The 20,352-nt window shown below is 57.4% G+C and overlaps 1 protein-coding gene across 1 annotated transcript in view; it reads right to left on the bottom strand.

Moving 5' to 3' along the window:
- Positions 1–10,984: 10,984 nt before the first annotated feature.
- The window catches only part of CHST8 (carbohydrate sulfotransferase 8), a 63,960-nt gene continuing 54,592 nt past the window's right edge, over positions 10,985–20,352 (bottom strand). The window contains exons 2-3 of the mRNA XM_032591370.1: positions 13,109–13,146; positions 10,985–12,554 (exon numbers count right to left, since the gene is read on the bottom strand). Coding sequence (XP_032447261.1) covers positions 11,445–12,554; positions 13,109–13,146 — 1,148 coding nt within the window. The 3' untranslated portion in view covers positions 10,985–11,444. The remainder of the gene's footprint in view (positions 12,555–13,108; positions 13,147–20,352) is intronic.

Raw genomic sequence — 20,352 nt, 5'->3', positions numbered from 1 at the left:
CCTCATTGCTGCTATGAGAGCCTCTCCTACCAGCAGCCCTGGCCTGCAGAGGCGAGCTGTCTCCTGCCCTTGGTGACCCTGGTGCTACTCTAGCCAGCCCATCCCCTGTTGCTTTGGCAAACAGTGTGCCACCGGGCCCCCAAAGGGCATGGTCTCGACTGTTTTCTGGGTCTTCCATTCACTCCAGCATTAGCTGGACCCTCTGCCATCATCTAACACGGAAATTCGGGCATTTCTTTGTTCACGCTTCTGCCACAGTCCGCCCCATCTCCTGTAGCCCTTGCTAGGAGACTGAATTCTGTATTGATAAGCTCAGCAACCCTATTTTAGTCTATGCCCCTGCCCCTCCACCCCTCCCTGCCACGTGATCTCGGCCCATGCTCCTTCAGAAACCAGTCCCCCCTGGACTCTCTGGCTCCTGCCAGTACCCGTGGGCTACAGGCCCTGGAACTCCTTTGGGCTGTAGTTATTTTCCTTCCTTATCAAACCCAGCACTTCTCTGGCTTAGTTATGTTGTGACTTGATCCCTGACTACAAGGCTAGCGGCCAGGAGGAGAGATGGGGCAGATCCTGGAGGAGCTGCACCCTGTCTTGCAGAGCAGAGGCCTCTGCTCTTCTTCAAAGAATAGGGGAGCATTAGTCCTTGACAGGGAACACTGGCCCCGCTTTCTGCAGGCTCAGAGGGTTCAAGGCAATCTTGAGATCTCAGATTTTGGTGTGCATCAGTTCAGATGTCCCATCTGACATGTCACCGTGCCATTCTGTCCCACCCAGAGCATGGCCTTGGCACAGCAGACCTGCTTAGGTCGCCCAATCTTCTTTGGAACTTGGCTGCTCTGCGGTCCCCTGCGTCCTCCGCCCTTTCGCTGCAGGGGGACGGAGGGCCCCCTTCTGGTCTACAGAGGTCTTCCGGCTGGCACACTTAGCTCTTAACGGTTCTCAGCCTTTTATCTCTTATCAGAGTGTTAGCCGAATTTAGCCATAGCCACTGAATTCCACTGATTTCACTTTTCCCTGATATTTCTCAAGTACCACTGCATTTCCTTCCAGGGGCAAAACAACCCCAATTCGCCAAGGGTGAAAGTTTTGACAATTACCTGGTCACCTTATGACAGCCTGAGCCCCACCTGCTCCTGTTGCTAGACGGTCAGGAGGGGCGAATCTGCTCTGAATTCCCACCCAACCTCAGCTTTCTCAGAACACTGGGTGCTCAGTGCCGTAGGGGGGGTTTCCCAGGAACCAGATCTCATTAGCATGCAAGAGACTGGTTAGGGAAGGTTCCCAGGATCAACCTGCGTGGAGTGGAGGGGAAGAAAGCGGGACTGGGCAGAGAGAGAAGTTGGAGAAGATGCTGTGTTAGTTTTCTCTGGTGGCTGTAACACTTTGTCACAGATTTAGTGGCTTGAAACAACACGTATTTAATATCTTACACCTCTGGAGTTGAGAAGTCTGAAATGGGTCAGCGGGGCTGTCTTCCTTCTGGAGGCTCTGGAAAAATGTGTTTCCTTGCCTTTTCCAATTTCTAAAGGCTTCCTGAATTCTTGGTTCACGGCTGCTTTTTGCCATCACTCTGACCTCAGCTTCCATTTTCCCGTCCCCTCCCTGACCCTGACCCTTACTGTCTCCTTTTTCTAAGGGAGTTACATTGTGCCCACCTGGGTAATCCAGGGTCATCTCTCCACAATCCTTAATCATAGGAAATGTGTCGACACCTCCCACTGGCCAAAGTCCTCATAGGCCAAGCAGGTGCAATCAGTCACCCCAGCCCCGTGCCCACCCTGGGGGAAAGGCCTCGGTCACAAGAGAATTAATGACACGGGGACAAGGGCTCACCAACATTTTTCAGGGGTTAGGCTCTCCCAGAATTGCAGCCAGCGTTGCTGGCCTAATGGGGTGCCCAAGGGTGAACTGAGGTGGGTGGCAAGGGGCGGGGCTCAGGGTGGGGCTGAAGTCTGACAGGCTTTGAGAAGAGGAGAGGTGTAGTCACATTTGCATAGCAGGAAGGACCATTAATGAGGCTGGGAGGCCATCAGCAAGCATCCATGCATCCACCCATGTCAAAATTTCTTTTGATGTACAAGCCAACACGTTCACCAGTTTTGGGGATTAAGACACGGACATCTTCGGGGGACCATTGTTCTGTCTACACATGTGGAGCTTTGGAATTGGATAACTTTTCAGAATTGTCGTGAGGACACAGGGCCTTTCTATTCCCATATTGACTTGTCATTGGGCGTGATGTGACCTTGGGCAGACAGTTGTCTTTAGCCTGGGTGATCCCTTAAAAGACCTGGCAGTGGTGGACCGTCTGCCAGCAACAATCTAGAGACTGGAAATCTTTTTTCCCTGAAGGGGACCTGGGTGGCACATCATGACATCTACCCCAGCCTCTCTGTCCCAGCCCCAGCCCCAGCAACCTCCTTCTGTCCTGTGCCCGGCCGTAGAATCTTTCGCTGCGGGACATTTGCACATATTCTTCCCATCCTCTCCCACTTGTCCTCATCTTGGCTCCACTGCCACTTCCTCTGGGAAGCCTTCCCTGATTTCTCTGTCTGGGTTGTCTTCAGAGCTCTTTGAGGGTCCTGACGCTGCACCTTTGGGTGCTACTATTTCATTAGAGTCCGACTCCCCAGATAGACTGTGCTGGGGTTTGTTCTCGCTCACTGTCGTGTCCCCTCCACTGAGCATGGTGGGTCTCTCACAACAGGTACTCAGAAGGTGTCTGCTGCATGAATGAGAGGGACTACGGCGCTGACAGCTCAGAGCCTGGAGCCTGCTTCTGATTCTGTGTCTCCCTTGCTCTCTGCCCCTCCCCCCTGCTCTCAAAGATAAATAAACATTGGGGCGCCTGGGTGGCTCAGTCGGTTGAGCGTCCAACTTCCACCCAGGTCATGATCTCACGGTCATGAGTTCGAGCCTCGCGTCGGGCTCTGTGCTGACAGCTCAGAACCTGGAACCTGCTTCGGAGTCTGTGTCTCCCTCTCTCAAAAATAAACGAACATTAAAAATAAATAAATAAACACTAAAACATTTGTCTTAATGGACACATTGTATCGGGTAGCCAGAGCCGGATCTCGCTTTGTCCATCCATTCCCCTGCTCATGGATATTTAGGCTGCTTGCAGAGCTTTGATAGTTCACATCGTGCTTCAGTGAACATCGTCCACACACCTTCTTGTACCCCTGCCTGATATTTCTGCAGGACAGATTTCTGCGGGGCCGTCGATGTCTCCTGGGGTCAGGACTGGGCATGGAGGGGCCACCCAGGGCAGCGGGGCCCACAGCGAGCTCTCCGCCTGTGTTTTTGCCGTGGGCATAGAAACAGCAGAGGAAGTGGGTCCTAATGGGACAGAGAAGCATGAAACATCCCGCAGAGGGAGGGGGGGGAGGGTTGAGCCTGATATGGAAAGACTTTGTGGCACTCAGGGTCCCAGGCTCTGAGGTCCTGCGGCTCAGCTGTGTGCCCACGCAGTATCGGAGCCTCAGAAGGGCCTCCTTCATCGGAAGCTGGAGCTACTGATTCGTTATACTTGCTACCAAAAGGGCCTGGCTGTTACAAGTTCCAGTCCTTGTAGCTGTTGTCTAAACATGTGGCTTTTACATTCCCTCCTTGAAAACCGAGGGGTGTGTGTGCGTGTGCGTGTGTGTGTGCATATGCGTGTGATATAAGCTTTTGCATATATTCCACAAGCCTCTGCAAAGATGATGCACCCTCTGCGGGTTGCAAAGTTATATTCATTCTAAATACACGCATATTAGCGCGAGCCCCTTGTTGGCCCTGGTGGGGGCCAGGCTGGGTCCCCCCAGGCCTGGCTCTGGGTCACAGAAGGGAGGACAGGAGGCAAAATGGATAAGCGTACGTAGCGGCTCAGTCCTGGTGCCAGACACTGCCCAGGAGTTGAGATGTCTGTGGACATAATGGGGTGGGTGGAGGGTGGGTGTCGCTGCACAAAGGAGTGAGGGACTGAGGGGGCACAACTTCAGAGTCCTGGCAGCATCTGTGGAAGGGGCTGGCAGCAGGCTGGTCCAGGGCGATCCTTTGTGACCCCCTGCCTCTCCCAGTGTTCCTGGAGGGGCAATGGAGGCTCCAGTGACCTGAGTGGCCAAGGGCCATGTGGGGAAACCTCACCGGGCTCAGCCTCACCGTTATCCCCGATGCTGGGCCCTGGTTCTGGGCTGGGAGAGTATGTGTGCCATCATCAGGTGGTCACAGTGCCTCACACAGCATCTGACACCGGTGATCGCTCAGAAAATGTGGAATGGATGCATGCTGATGGCCTCCCGGCCTCGTTAATGGTCCTTCCTGCTATGCAAATGCGACCACACCTCTCCCCTTCTCAAAGCCTGTCAGCTTCAGCCCCACCCTGAGCCCCGCCCCTTGGTTCCCACCCACCTCAGTTCACCCCTGGGCACCCCATTAGGCCAGCAACGCTGGCTGCAATTCCGGGAGAGCCTAACCCCTGAAAAATGCTGGTGAGCCCTTGTCCCCGTGTCATTAATTCTCTTGTGACCGAGGCCTTTCCCCCAGGGTGGGCACGGGGCTGGGGTGACTGATTGCACCTGCTTGGCCTATGAGGACTTTGGCCAGTGGGAGGTGTCGACAGCATTTCCCAAGTGAAATGCCGCGTGGAGATTAATGACCCCTGAGCTTCGGGGTCTGGGTGCGCAAGGGCTGAGAGCCCCCGGGAAGGGCCTTGTGGACGCAGGGCCTTGCGGACCCCCTGCTCCACCCAGCCCCTTGAAGGAGCAGGGCTGCGGGTTCTTCTCCTTCACCTCGGTGCCCAGGATCTCCCAGAAATGGTTGCCTCCGCCTCATGCCTGAAACCTCAAACACAAATAATTTTCAATTTGCCTGGGAGTTTCAATCGTACAATCCAATGTTAAATAATAGATTAGGTGCCTCAGGGAGAGAAACAGGATTTAAGAAGAAGAAATAAATAAAAGGAAAAGTAAAATTCAGCACATGGGCTTGCAGAGTAAGAATGTAGCTTTCCCTGCTGGCCTGCACTGGCCCTCCCTGCCTACCCTGCACCCCTGGGTTCTCTCCTTCCCCTGGGTCTGTGGGACCTGCCCTTTGCGCACCCAGGTCTCCCCGCGAACAACTTCCAGCATCAGCAGCCCGGGTTTCCACCCCCTCATCCCCGGCTCCCAGGCTCTGTACCCCAAGGGGAGGCCTGACTTGTGGCCCCGGCATCACCACGTCCTCAGACAGATGGGCTGAGCCAGACAGGTAGATACAGACAGTCCTGGAGCACAGTCGGGCAGACACAGTCTGCTCCAGGCGACAGGCGTGATCTGAGCGAGTTGGGTGGCAACACGGGTGTAGGATGATGGCATCTTCGGACCCCCGAGGAGGCCAAGTATGTCTGTGGGACATGACTTGTCTGCCAGTTCCGGAACTGAGGTCATCTCTGTCCAGTAACCTTGCCCCCTGCCCATCCTGGCCAGCCACCGACCCCCATCCCTGGCCACGGTCTGCCCTCGTTGCCACAGGAAGCCGCATCATCTCCAATTTCACAGATTCCCAACTCCCACCTTCCCTGTGCCCAGCAGCCCTTCCTCTTTGTCCAGTCTAGATCCCTTGGGCCACCATCTCTGTCCGCCTCCCTCCACCCACCACATAGTTCTAGGAGAGCCGAGCTCTGACCTCCACGCTGCACAAAAAGCAGGATTGCACATTGGTGGACACCAGGGCCAAACTGCCAGGGTTCGAATCCTGGAACATCCTCTTAATAGCTGTGTGGGCTTGGGCAAGTGCCTCAACCTCTCTGTGTCTCAGTTTCCTCATCTGTAGAAATGGAGAAGGATAATGATTGCATCTACCTTACAGGGTTGTAGTAAGGATTAAGTAAACTAATAGGTATATAATGCTTAGAGCAGCTCCTCGTAAACCAGTGAATACCATAATTGTTTATTTCTGCTTCAGGAGCCTAGGAAGGAGATGTCAGTGGCTTGGGTTAAGATGACGGCACTGGAGGGGGAAGGCAACCCGTGGACTCAGGACTGGGGGCAGAGAGAACGAGTGTGAAGGGGAGAGTCCAGGCTGATGCAAGGGTGGAGGGCTGAGACAGGAAGCCTGGGGCTGGGGAGGCCTGCAGGGGAGAAATTCGGGGCTCGGAGGGATGTGCCCTTACACTTGCCAACAGAGGCGAGGGTCGGGCTGTTGGCCATGGGGGTCTGGAGGTCAGGGATCATACGAGTGTGAGACTGCTGAGCTCATCCAGGGCGTGTGTAGACAGAATGTCGAATTCAGAAGGTGGGAGAATTGAAGACGCGGAAGTGGGCCGTTTCTTTCCACGGGTGGTGGGACCAGAAGGTAGACCGCAGGAGGTTCAAGAGCAAAAGGCCAGTGGAGGCATGGGGCAGCCGGATACATTTTGCAGGGCAGGAGGTAACAGAAACAGGGCAAGAGCTGGAGGGGATGTAGGGCTGTGGCTTTTTCCTTTCTTTTTAAAATGTTTTTTAAAGTTTATTTATTTATTTTGAGAGAGAGCACAAGTTGGGGAGAGGCAGAAAGAGAAGGAGAGAGAATCCCAAGCAGGCTCAGCACCATCAGCACAGAGGCTGATGTGGGGGCTTGAACTCACGAACCATGAGATCATGACATGAGCTGAAATCAAGAGTCCGATGCTTAACCCATGGAGCCACCCAGGCACCCCTGGCTTTTTCTTTTTTAAAGATGGGTTGTTGATAGGGAAGGAGGGGTGAGTGTGTGAGCAACGTCTTTGAAGGAGAGACAAAGGGCTCGGATGCAAGAGTGAGTGGGGGCTCCGACAGGGCGGGAAGGAGAGCCGGACAGAGGGAGCAAAAATACAACGGAGGACAGTGAGGGCCTTTCTGGTCCCTCCTGTTCCTTTCAGGAATGAGAGGCACGCGAGAGGCACGCCATTAGCTGTGCACCTTTCTCTGTGTGTCTGTGTCAGTGTGTGGACGTGTGTCTGTGTCCAGGTGCACCCGGGTCTCTCTGTGTGTGTAGGTGAGTTCACGAGCATGTGTACATCTGCATCTCCGTATCTCTGTGTGGGTGTGTATTCACGAGGATGGGTTTGTGTGTGTGCAGGGACGTGCCTGCATGAGTGTGTCACATATGCGTGCTGAGGTCACCCTTGAGGAAAATGGGAGAACGAACACAGCAGGTTGCTAACGGCCCGTGTCGTTTGTGCTCCTGACTGTTGTCATGTCCTCCTGCAGTGTGGTGGTCAGGTTGGAGGGGGGCGCTGGCTGGGGTGGGGTTTGCGGGGGGGGAGTGAGGCAGTGTTACAGGTCCTGAGGCAGGTCAGGATCCACTCCCAGTCTAAGCCTGTCGCCAGAGACAAGAGTGGAGCCAGCAAGGTCAGTGGAAGCTCCCTCCTCACCCCTGGTGACACGTGGCCCTTCCATGATCTGCGTCCTCCCTGTGTCTGTCTTTTCTAGAGAGTCCCGGGACCTTCCAGCCCCATTAGGCCCATGTGAGGTGGGCTGGGTGCGGGGTGGGGGGACTGGGCCTGTTTACGGACTTGGAGTTAGGGCCGGTGGGTCCTCTGGAAGTGGCCTTTGGGGTCTGCCCAGAGATATCTGGGGAGGCAGGACCCCCATGACTCCATGGAAGGAGAAAGGGCAGAAGACGGGCCAATCCGGGGGCAGGCCGGGGACCGTGTCTCCTGCGGCGGTGAGGGATTCGCCACCGCGCCCAGAGCTGCGCGGTCGGAGCTTTGCTGCCACCTCGTGGGCGGGCTGGGGAAGCCCGGGCCGCTGCTCAAGAGCGAGGACTTAGCGTCCCCTTGTGGCCGAGTGCTGCCTTGCCGGCGGACACCGGCGACATCCCAGCGCCCAACCCGATACCGCACAGTCGTGGGAGCTGGGGGCGCGGTGATGGCACAAGAGGGGGGTCCCAGCCCCACCGCGTGGGTGGGATCCCAGCTCCGGGTCCTGGCGCTCTGCAGTTCTGACAACCTCTCTGTGCTTCAGCTCCTTACCTATAAAGTAGGGCGAGGCGCGCATATTGTCAGGGGTGCTGGGAGGGGTATATCGGGCAGTTATGGGAGAGGCCAGCACAGCCTGGCCCACCATGGCGCTTGAGTCAGGCTGGCAGGCCCTAGGCGCCCCTGGGTTGGAACGACTCACTTCTGACCTGTGACCCTTGCCACTTGCCCTAGGTTTCATGTGCTTTGGGGAGCAGCCCTGCAGCCTACTGTCTCCCCCTTTGCTTCAGGAGGCAGGCCCACAGGCCAGGGCGAGGACAGAAGCATCTGTTCGCAAGCGGCCCCAGCCCAGCCAGACTCCTGGGTACCCTCTGCTGCCGCCTCACAGCGGGGACTCCGGTGCAAAAAGGCCCTTCTGGGCCCCGTCAAGTCGGGGCGCAGCAAGCAGGCCTCACTTCCAGGCCGGGCCAGGCCAACGGGATGGAGCAGAGCTCAGGACTCTCCATGCTCTCTTCCCCTCCCCCCTGCCTCTGCCGTCAACCGACCCCTCCCCCCACAAGCCTGAGCAGTGGATCCCTCCAGCCAGAGCAGCCAGGCTAACACCTTTCATCCTCTCCCCTCCCCAGGCGAGGCTTCTGCGAGTCTACTCCAGGGTGTGTGTTCATTCTTCAGCATCACTGTACCATCAGCATGGGCCCCCAGAGATGGGGGCAGCGTTATTCCAGCCCTGTTCAGCCCCACACCACCTGCCCCCAGCTCCTGGAGATTACGGGGTCCATTCTGGGGCCCATGGTCTCCCTCAGCCCCTGGTGCCCAGTTCTGGGGTGGTGGGGAGACACCGGGAGGAAATCCCCGTGATCAGCCATGGGTGATCCCCAGAGAAAAAAGGCCGAGGAGGAGATGGGGGAGTGAGGGCAGGCCACCTCCTGGCCCTGGGTTTCTCCTGGGGCTCCCGGCCCCACCAATGGGCTCAACCCAGAGGATGAAGTTGGCAAAGGCCTGGGAGGGGACGTGGGTGCTGGGAGACTCTCCATCTACGCCTGACCATGTCTGTCCCGGGCCCCTGTGTGTGTAGCCAAGCCTGTGGGGTTGTGGGCAGGGGGGAAGGTTTGGCCACATCGCAGAGGCCGGTGGTGCCCGAATCTCCCACCTGACCCCCTGGCTGGACATCACATCCCCCTTCCAGGGGACTCCAGGGTTTCTGCGGCTCACAGGCCCCGGGGGGGGAAGCATTCTACTCCACTGCCCACCCACCCACCCACACACACTCACACCCACACTTATTCATGTGTTGTCCTCAAGTCCTCAGGCTACATGAGGCTTGAGTCTGGGGTTGGGGGCCGGAGGCGTTGAGGTTCAGCACCACCTCGGTGGAGGTAGGGGAGGTCTCGGGGCTCAGGCCTCTGGCCTACAGTTGGAGGTCATGCTGGGGGCCAAGTGGTCATGATCATTGGCTGGCTTCTTTGTCACCACCCAGAAGGAAAGCCCCTCTTGGATGGATGTGTTGTGTGTGTACATCTGCCGAACTCAGGCCTGGTTGTCTCTGACTCTTCAGGAGTCAAGACGTCTTTTTTTGCTTCCATTTCCCACACACATTCCTCCTTCCCTCCCTCCCTCCCTCCCTCCCTCTCTTTCTCTCTCTCTCTCTCTCTCTCTCACACACACACACACACGCACACACACCATGGGGGGATGGTCCCATGACAACCCGAATAGTCTCCAAGCAGCAGCCATGAGTGAAGTGTCCTTCAGGCTCCCAGAAGTTCCCTTTGCTGATCAGATGACATGGTGACACTGCCTCAGGCTTCACCAGATGCGTCCACGACCAGAGACACTAGCTTCGCGTGGTGACTTCCATCTCCCTTTTCCTTCCCTGCCTCCTCTTGTGCTGACCTGGCCTTGGCAGAGGTACAGGTTAGCCTCTCTGGCTCTCTGAGCCCCTAGGCATCCGTCTCCCCACTTCCATACCCAAGAGCCCCTCGGGCCCTGACCACAGCCTCCTTCTCACCTCTGTGAGTTCCTCCCGCCAGATGGCCAGCCCCTCCTGCTGGAACCTGGTAGGGGGCACTCACCCTGCTCAGGGTTCCTGCAGGCATGTGACCCCAAGCAGGTGGGAGGCAGCCTCAGTTCCTTGTCCTACTTTTTTAAGTTTCCGGAGCCCATGGTGGAGGCACAAAGGTGGGAGCAGCAGGCACCAGCATGTCCCCTCCTCCTGGGCCCCAGCAGCCTCTCCCCCAGCAAATGGGAACCGATTGAGAGCACTCTCCTGGGGAGATCCGCAAAGAGACCCACAGAGAGAGTCAGAAGGGCGTGTGGCTGACAGAGAGATGGGACCTGGAAGCAGACAGACAGACCTTTACAAATAGGCAGCAGTTTCCTTTACAGACGAGACCCCCAACAGGAACGGCCACAGCCGCACTCAAAGCTCCAACACACTTTGAGACCTTTCAAGAATCACCCTGGCTTTTGACCACCTCAGAGCCACTTCTGTGTATGAAAATATATACTTTGGGAGACGTCTCCCCCTCCCCCCGGGGCTTCTGCTCCTCCCCCAGAATGTGGTCCCCTAGGGGTGGGCAGTCCTGAAATCTCTAAGGTGGCCTGGTCAGGTGAGTGGAGCCAGGGGCCAAGGCCAAGGTCATGAGGGTCTGCAGATGACAGAGATAAAGCCCTGCTTAGGGAGAGGGATAGCATCGATCCCCACCGGAAATGCCACACCCCCCGAGACCCCTGTGCAGCGCCCGGCTGACCCCAGTGGTTTGCCCAGAGAGCTCTGGCCGTCCTCAGGGGGCCCCCACAAAGTAACAAGAAGGGACCCCAGTGGGCCTCCACAGGGATAGGTCTATTTTCTCCTTGCAGGATGAATGTGCTGGTACTGACAACAGAGAACCCTGTCTTGGCCTCAGGAGCCTGAGTGGGAGGTGAACGGGAGCTCCCCTCTCGCACAGGCCACTCCCACCCTGGGCTCCCCTGGGCGGGGCTTGCGGGTGCCCGGCTCAGGCTGTCCTGGGGAGGGAGACAGATCCCCCACAGCTTGGGGAAGGGTCCGTGTGTTCCCATGCCAACACAAAGTGTAGACACCGCTACTTTGGAAACCATGTGCTTTATTTGGAACCTCATTCTGAGGGAACCTCCCCCCTGGGTCATAGAAAAGCTGCAAACCACGTGGTTTGGTACAAGGCAATGGCTAAGGGACTGCAGGAAATCCCTTACCGCTGGGGCCCTCGTCCTCAGGGCCTCAGAATTCCCTGGTCATCCTGACTCTTGGCCGAGCTAGGCCTATGCAGCTAGGACTCCTGGGGTCCTGCTCAGCCCCCGGCATCTTCCTCAGCCGAGGAGTGAGAAAGTGGGTATGGAACAAGGGCCAGAGTCCCCACCCGAGGCCCGGGCCTCTGTCCTCCACCTCGGGCCAGCGGCACGGAGCAGCCACGGCTCCTCACATCCGCAGAGCCCTGTTGCTCCGGGTACGTGTCAGCTCTCGGGTGAGGGACCACGGAGAGTGGGATGCCCGCGCGGACAGGTCAGTGGCCGCGGGCCCCGCCCATCAGTACAGGTCTGCAAAGGGCTTGGAGTAGTTGAACATCAGGTAGTCCATGTAATAGAAGTCGTAGGTGCGCTGTCTCTGCAGGGCCGAGAGCTGGGTGAAGTACTGGTGGGTGATCTGGGCCGTGGTCCGGGCCTCCTGCGAGTGCCGGTCTTTGAACTGGGGGAAGGTCAGGTTCCGCGGCGCCCGGATGAGGCTCAGGAAGAAGTTGGCATCCTCCTCCATGCTCTCAAACTTGCCCACGAAGTCATAGTCGATGAGGCAGGGGCTGCAGAGCCGGCTGACGTGGTCCCAGTGGATGTCCATGCCCACGGGCCGGTGCACGTCCAGCAGGTACTGGACGAACTCGGGGAAGCGCACGCCGGAGCCCGTCCGCAGCGCCTCGCGAGAGGCGTTGGCCCGGTACCGGGCCAGGATGGCCTTGCCGAAGACAGGGTGGTAGTAGCTATTGGGGTGCTCGAACTTGTCGCGGAAGGCGGAGACCAGCCTCTCGAAGGGCTCGCGGACAAAGAGCATCTTGGTGTAGGTGCTGAGGCGGTGCAGGATGCCCTGGCGGTCGAAGGTGTCCAGCCGCCGGAGGGCGCCGCCGTAGTGCACGGTGTTGTGCTGGATGTCCGCGGTGGACGAGGCCAGCCCGGCCATCACCATGAGCACCCGCTTCCAGTTGGAGCAGCCCGCCTTGGGCACCTCGCAGTACAGCACCCGGTGGCGGTCCTCCACGAACAGGCGGGACACGTGACGGGGCGTGACCGCCCTGCGGCTGCTGCTCGCCCGGTACTTGGCGCACGCCTCGCGCATCACCCGCTTGCGCTCCTGCTGGCTCCGCTGCAGGGTGACCCAGTGGCCGGCCGCGGCCCAGGGCGCCGGCCGCACAAAGGCACCGGCCGAGCCGTTGGCCGGGACGGCTGCTGCAGCAGCGGGCGTCTTCTTGATGAGCAGCCGCCGGCGGCGCTGCCGGGGTCGCAGACGGGCCCCCATGTTTCGGGGGGCTCGAGGCCGGTCGGGTACCAGCAGGTTGAGGCCCCTTGGGGCCCGGCTGGACAAGTCTCGGGTGACCTTCTCCGTAGGGGCCTTCAAGTCACCATCCCGGGAACTGCCTGGTGGGAGATCCTGAGTCAAGAAGAGAAATAGTTATCAGGGTGGACACGGCAGCTGGGCGCTGCGGGTCACACAGGTCAGACGCTCACAGTGGCCGGGGTCCCTGCCCCCTCTGTGGCCTGAGTTTATTCCGGGTGAAGGAAGAGACTAGCTGACCCTGTGGGATTTGACCCCTCTGGTCTGAGCCTAGGTCCGGTCCCCAAAGACCCCCACCCCTAGCTGGCCATGGTCTTGAGGCAGAGGTGTAGGTATATTTTCAGCCACGAGATGGCGCAGGCCTCCCAGGAACCTGCACCTGGCGAGGCGAGCCGGCGGGAGCCGGAGGCCTGAGGAGGCTGGCGCAAATTTACTGCCTCTATTAGCACAAGTCCAAAGCTGCCATCCGACAGGAAAGGGAAATTCATGGGGCCAAAGCCGTGGGCTTTGTTCCCAAGGCCCCTGGGAAGGACCGGACGCATTTTTCTTTCCAAGAATGAATTCAACATGAGCTCCCAGTGTTCTCCCCTGCCCTCCCCAACTTTCCCCAGGCTGCCGGTGCTGAGATTTATCTGACTCTCAGAACTCACGTTGTAGGGCTGCTGTGGCCTGATGCTGAACTTTATTCCTGAAAAGCAGAGAGGACAGTATTAGCAGCAGAAGTACCACGTGGCTCCCAAGGACCTGCTCATGGGCTCTTGATGCTGGACACGCGGGCTGCAGGGCACTGGGGGCGGGCTCTGCGAAAAGGCAGTTCAGGGGGGCAGAGAGGAGCAGGCATGGCTCAATGTGAGTGTCCCTCAACTCCTCTACCCACATGGAAAATGAGGGTGCAGAAAGATGTGGTCCCACAGGCTCCCAAGCTGATGACTTCTCAGTATCTTACCTCCCAATGTGACCTGGAAGGTCTCGAAAGGTGCCCTGCCCAGGTGTGTCCACACATCTGCTCAGTGGAACAGCCAGGAATCTCATAGCACTGCCCCGCACCCCCACACAACCTCACGCTATCATTAAGCCATGGGGAGAGGACCCTTCAGAAAGCTCTGCCCATCCTCTCTATGCGTTGGCCAGCCCTCGATCTAGTCCATGTGGAGCTTCTGTACTCGGAATCCCACATACACCCACACCTTTGCACACGCAGGCCTGGGAGTGGAACACATGCCTTCCCTTGGGTGTGCCTCCCCACCGGCTCTGGGGAGTCCTCTAACCTAGGCATCTACTTCGAGATTTTGGCCAACTCGGCTGGCCCTGGGGCTCTGGCGTGAGCTGGCCACCTCCTGCTCACGCTGGTCTCCCCCAAAGGGCTGAGCAGAGCCCAGGCGTGGAGTGATTGTCCGGCAAGCACTTGGCACTGGAGGAAGATGAAGACAGATCAGTGCATTGCTGACCACACCCCGCAATGTCCCCCCCCCCCCCTTCCCTTGAGCTTCGCTGAGGCCAAAGTCACCGGGATAACAGGCTCTGGGGAAGTGAACCTTTGGTCAGAGAAGATGATTCTGCCTCACACTCTGGTTTGTTTTGGAGGAGGGCCTAGGGAAACAAGAGGATTTCCTTTGGGGGAACTTATTTCAGAGTCTCGGCCTCCTTCCCCCATCCCTGCCTGGCCACCGAGGCATCAGGGCTTTTCCAGCTCTGGTGCCACGGAAGCGGCAGTTTCTACTCTGAGGCTTTGCCAAAGGCCACAGTCACAATCAGAACCAGCCACCCTTTAAACAAGCGAAGACTTGAACTTCCAGTTGGCACGATGGGGCACACCTGACCGAGTTCCGGCTGCTGCTGGGCTGTGTGTACGAGATGTCCTGGGCGCCCAGCATGGGGCCCCACGGGGGTCCTGCCACCTCTGTATACATGGTATAGGTCCAGTGGCTGGAGCCCAGTTGCTGAGAGGACATCCAGGTCCTCTGTCCCTGACCTAGGGACTCTGCCGATTTCTCCACGAGGTCCAGTCTTACAGGTTCAGCCACTGCTATGACCCTGACCTCATACTGGTCAGTCTGAGGATGTGCCTACACGTCTCCTTCATTCGCCAGCTACCGGAGGAGGTGGGGACACGAGGTCACCCCTGGGCTGGAAAGCCGACATTCCCGGGGCCTACTGGGAACTTCTTCAAGTTCCAAACGTGGCACAAAGGTGGAACGTGGGCACGCTGCATGTTTCTTTTGTTGCAATTCTTTTCTTTGATCCCTTTGGGCTGGGAACAGGGGTGTGCCCTTCCCTGGGCAGAGGACAGAGTGTCCGTACCTTCCTGGGCATCCCCAAGCTTATGGGCAATATGCGTGTACAGGTGGGGGAGCCCTGAAACAGGGCTTCCAGACTCTTCCACGGAGGCTGAGGGGGAGCTCCACATAGAACTGGCTGCACCCCTTGGGGCATGGGATGCACGCAGTGGGTATTTGACCCTGAGACAGGAGTCTTTTCACATTGAGTCCCTCACCAGGGTCCCCTTCTCATCCCAGAGCGTACTTCCCTCCTGCCAGCCCCCCTCCCCCCGCCCCTACCCTTCTCTGCCTCATTCCAGCCTGAGCTTCTCCAGCTCCTTTCTTTCTGACACACGCGGGTTTCCTCCTGCAGCCAGTGATCACAGGGCTCGTCACCAAAAGGGACTCACTGCACGTTCAGTTTTCCTCCACACTGCTGGGTTTCCTTAATTATTTTCTTCTGGTGACGGCAGCTGGCTCTGCTAAATCACCTCTCCTCCTCAGAGTCTCAGATACGGGAATTTACTCTGCTTGTCAATCCTGTCAACTCGTCAAGGTATGGTGGCACTTATTTATATTCCTTTTCTAGAGCAAATGAGTCATGCCAGATTTGGCCAAGAGTGGGACTCAAAAGCCGCTCTCAAAAGGCACCCTGCCAGCCGGTGGAGCTGGACAAGGATGTGCTTATGGAGATGTCAGCCCTCACAGCTGTGATCTCCCGCTGGCCCTGTCCTCACAGCCTGGAGGGCGGTGGGCTGTGGGACCTGTCCCATTTTATCTGTGCAGACTGGACAGAAGGGTGCTGAGCCTCAAGGGGGTTTTCGAGGTTGGCCCACTTGAAGGCTGGAGAGAACATTCCTGCTGGACGGAGCCCCGGTCTGGGGGAGTTCCTGACCTCTTGGCCACTTTTACCCAATAAAGTCAACTCGGCTGCAACTGTCCCCTTTGAAAAGAATAACTGTCTTGTGGAAAACCCAACAACAGATCTTATGTGGAGCCCGAGTTTGCCACAAGCTGTATGTTCTCAACCTTTCAACTTACCGCAGCTCACTTGGCAAAGACTGACCCTCTCCCATATGCCATTTTGGAAGAAAGACAGGAAGTTAATGAAGGAAATGTAACAGGCTCTCCCCCCTGCCAGGGGCCCACTGGCCCTACTTTTCCTGTGGAAGAAGCCACTCTTCCATGCACTGCTTGGATAAAAGCCAAAACAAAGATCACCCCTAGCTCTGAGCAAGTGAAGGCCTTGGGTGCCTTGAGGCTGGGGTCTGCATACCCCACAGTGGGCTGCATTCAGGACACTGGACAGCTCTGTGGAGTGACCAGGGAAGGGCAGCTAAGGGTCCTACGTCTGCTGCACCCACGAAGAAGGTATTGCCACCAGGAGCCACCAGACTCAGTGCCGTGGGGGGACTTATGCTGGGGTGGGGGGGGGGGCGGCGGCACTTGGCTTCAATATAACCACCACCAGCCCCTCCCAAGCCCTCGGATGGACATGCAATCAGATAAAAACAGTGGGCTTGCTGAGCAACACAAGCCACAACCCCTAGCCTCCTTTTCCATTTGATGTCACCAATGCTGCCGCATACCTCCGCAGTCTCCCTCACCCCCACCCTGCGGCAGAGGAATCCCAAGGCCGGTCATGTACATGCTCCACCTTCAGCGTCTGAGTTACCTGTCTTCTCCTTTCAACATAATGTTAACAATCTGTAAGGGAGCTTCATCCCCTGCACGGTGAGAAAAAAACAACCACTTTCTCTTTCTGGACAGATGACATTTGCAGAGCGGTTGAAACACAGGCTGTACGGTAAGAGTGAGCATTGGTGAGAATAAACAAGGCGTGAGTTATTGAGACTGCCAAGTGGGCTCCACACTGTGAACTCTTCATTGGCTGAGGGTTTTCCTCTGAGTGTTTGGCTGAAAGCTTGCTGGTTACCTGCCAAGGGGAGGCAGAGGCTGATGATGGTGTATGTGCCCAGTTTCTCATAATTAGGCTGTGAAGCCTGGGTCTGGGGCAGAGCTGCGGAGGGGGCTTCATGGTCACATGGGCTGCTGCCTCCTTCTGTCCGAGTCACAGGAGAGAGACCTGCTGGGTTCAATTCTAAAGCCCTAACCTCTGCTGCCCAGGACCCACAGAGGGTCGGGCTGTGTAGACCGGCGACACTGATGTGAGTTAAAACAGGATCCGAGTCCCTGGAAAGGCCTGGAAGTGCCACGTGAACCCTTGGTTGACCACATCTGAGGACAGCGACTGCTATCCTGGCTGCTCAATCTCAGTCCCAGGTCCTGATAAGTGGGGAGAGGGTCCTGCTACCCTGAACGCTGCAGCCTGGGGGCAGACAGGGCTGCCCCAGAGGAGTCAGACCTGCAAAGGGAAACAGATGGGAGAACGGAAGGGGCCGGCGGGGCCCTGGGGCATGGGTGTGAGTCCACAGTCCCTGCTCTGTGCAGTCTCAGACCTGTGGTCCTTGGATCCTCAGAGCTACATCGCACTATGTACCCTGGATCTTCTGGTGGCTGTGCCTGCGTGGCCACCATCATCCGTTCTGTCCACCCACAGGTCCACTTCTGCTGCCCAACAGGCCAGGAAACTCCCAGGGCTTTCAGGCTGGCCTGAGCCAGGGAAGACACTGGGAACGAGACCCTCACTGCATCTTGCTTTCCCCCATGTATGAGATACAGAGTCCATGCTTCGGTCCCACCCCAGACTCCTGGCAGGCGTGTCTGCCGGATGAACAGTGTTGCCCAGCTCTGCTGTTCACAGAAGCTCCCGCACTGAACACATGTGCCGTGAGAAAGGTCTCTGTGCCGTGGGGCAGCCGGCAGGGCCCGGCAGCGTTCGGGTCCTCACGCAGTGGTGATGAGCCACAAGGAGTGAGGCAGGGATGCTGGCAGGAGAAACTGAGCCAGGAGGGTGTGCTGCTCATTGGGATCAGGGGAGAAAGCCCTGAGGGAACTGCCAGGCCCCGCTCCGCAGGAAGTACAGAAGGGCTCTGAATGGGGGCTCAATTCGTCCTCCGTGACCAGGCCATATATATGCGGGGGGGGTTATTTTAAGGAATTGGCTCATGCAATTGTGGGGGCTGGCAAGACCAAAATCTGCAGGCTGGAGAGGCAGGGAAGAGTCAATGTCGTAGGACGAGTCTGAGGGTCCCCTGGAGGCAGAATTCTCTCCTCCTTGGAGGCCCTCAGTCTTTTCTCTTAAGGCCTTCAACTGATTAGACGAGGCCCACCCACATTATGGGTAACCTGCTTTACTCTAAGTCTACCGACTTAAATATCCACTACATCTAAAAACATAGCTTCACAGTAACATCTAGACTGGTGTTTGACCAAACATCGGGGCACGGCAGCCTGGTCAAGTTGACACAAAATTAACTGTCACAAGGGGTATAATAATTTCTTAGGGCTTGCGGTAACAGAGCACCACCAAACTGGGTGGCTTAAAATAACAAACACAATTCTCTCACAGTTCTGGAGGCTATATGTCTGAAATGAAAGTGTCAGCGGGCCGTGTTCCCTCCACAGCCTCTTCTAGCTCTTGGCAGCCCCAGACGCTCCCTGGCTTGTGGCCACTGAAAACCAGCCTCTGCCCCCATCTTCCGTTGTGTGTGCCTGTCACTTTTCTTCTTCTTCAAAGGACACCAGTCATTTTGAATTAGAACCCACCCTAATGACCTCATCTTAACTTGATCACATCTGCAAGGGCTCTATAAGGTCATATTCACTGGTCCCAGGGTTTGGGACTTCAACATAATTTGGGGGAGGCGACACAGTTCAACCCCTAGCAGGGCGTAATGTGACCTCAGGGGGCTTTAAGAGCACTCTAGAGGCAGGGCAGGAAGAGTCTGGAGGAGGTGAGAAAACATGTCCCCAGCTGATCAGTAGATTGTGTTAGTTCTCCATGTTCTTGGGCAAGGACCATGTCTTTTCTGTGTCGGACAGTCTGGCAAAATGCCTAGCACACAGCAGGAGCTCAATAAATGCTCGTGGAAAGGCTGGTGCTGCTTGGACTGAGAGCCGCCTCTGGAGGAGCTTCTCCAGCTCGGTCTAGCAGCCTGTCCACGCCACCCAGGAGGGGTGGTTAGATCTACGACGCACCCAATTGGCGGCCTCCCCTTGCCATCTGTGGGGCACCAGGCCAGGCCTGTGGCCCCAGTGTGGCCACACCTCCTCTGGCTCTTCTCCCACCAGCTCAGGCTCTGCCCTTTTGAGGGGCAAACCCCTCATCGGCCTCTGATGCCTCATTGTGAGCCGCTCCCTTCCTCTGGGCAGGTTGTTAATTTATGCAGATGAGATGCAAAACTGAAGTTTAAACACACTCAGCAATTAGAGGGCAGCCTGGACTCAAGGCACAGAATTCAGATGGAAGAAGCCTCACAGAAGGGTCTTAAATTCTCACTTGTGATCACAGGAAAATCCGACTCATTAAATTCTCTGCTCGGGCTCCATGCACAGCCGTGCCCGCCTCTGCTGCCCCAGGCCCAGGGCAGGGAGACAGGGTTCCCGGCTGCTCTGCGGTCAGAGTGTGGACCTCAGGGAGAGCCAGGAGCCAGGCCAGGAGCGCCCCGCCTCCCACCCCGGCAGGGCGGTGGGTGGTGCCGCAGGACCCTCTCCTCTTGCCTCAGCCTCTGTGGGTGGGCTTCTTCCAGTTGTTCGAAGACCACCAACCTCATGGTGAGGCGACACAGTAACCCCTGACCCTTGGCCCAGACCAGAGGAGGGGCTTCCCCTCCCTTCTCCTGGAGACTCCACTCGGAGTCATAGCTTTCAACAAGGGTCATGTATTTTAAAAGAAAAGAGAGCAAGAGCACAGCTGTGTGACCCTGGACAGATCCCTCGACCTCACCGAACCTTAGTTTCCTCATCTGTAAGATGGGATAAAAACACCCATCTTGCAGGTCCATAAATGTGCAAATGAAACATGCACGGTGCCTGGCACGGAGAGCCCATGGGAGGGAGGCCGCCAGAGCCTGGGGCTCCTATCGCCGGGTCACCTTCACAGCAGCTGAGTTCCTCTGAGCCCAGCTCCTGCACCAGCGTGGGGACTCTGGGACCTGTCTGCAGAGGAGGGAAGCAGGAATCTTCCCGTCTCGGGCTGATGGGCACCTGACGGCTCTGACCACTACTTGTTTTGTTTAGCGATTCCATTCCCTCGCCTCCGTGATTAGGATCCACGATTCAACTGGGTGGTTCTCTGTCAGCTCAGCCTGGGCGGCGAATTCCCTTACGGCTGTCAGAGCGGGGCACTGGAGCTGCCTGTCAGTCAACCAGCCAGCCAGTTAGCCGGTCTGCAAACCCAACAGCTGTTCTGCTTTTCCACACTCACCCATCTGCCCATCACTTGAAGGGAAGTCCCTGAGCATCTCCCCCCACTCCAGTATGCCTGCCTATCCACAAGGAAGGGGTCCCCAGCTCCTGCTCCAAAGCTCTCCTCTGTCAGAGCCTGGGGGCAATTCCTACCATGTTGGGGGGGGGGTCGTGCACCCCCCCCCCACACAGGGGCCACGCACTGCACTGTACCTCCACATGTGCATGTCACATGGAACCAACGAGGGACAGCATGCACACTGAGGGGGTGCATCACACTGCTTTTCCGTGCATGCATCCTGCCGTGTGACGCAGCGTGCTCTGGG

This window comes from Lynx canadensis, chromosome E2, assembly GCF_007474595.2.
Source record: "Lynx canadensis isolate LIC74 chromosome E2, mLynCan4.pri.v2, whole genome shotgun sequence".
Taxonomy (NCBI): domain Eukaryota; kingdom Metazoa; phylum Chordata; class Mammalia; order Carnivora; family Felidae; genus Lynx; species Lynx canadensis.
This window is presented reverse-complemented; position numbering and strand designations above follow the sequence as displayed.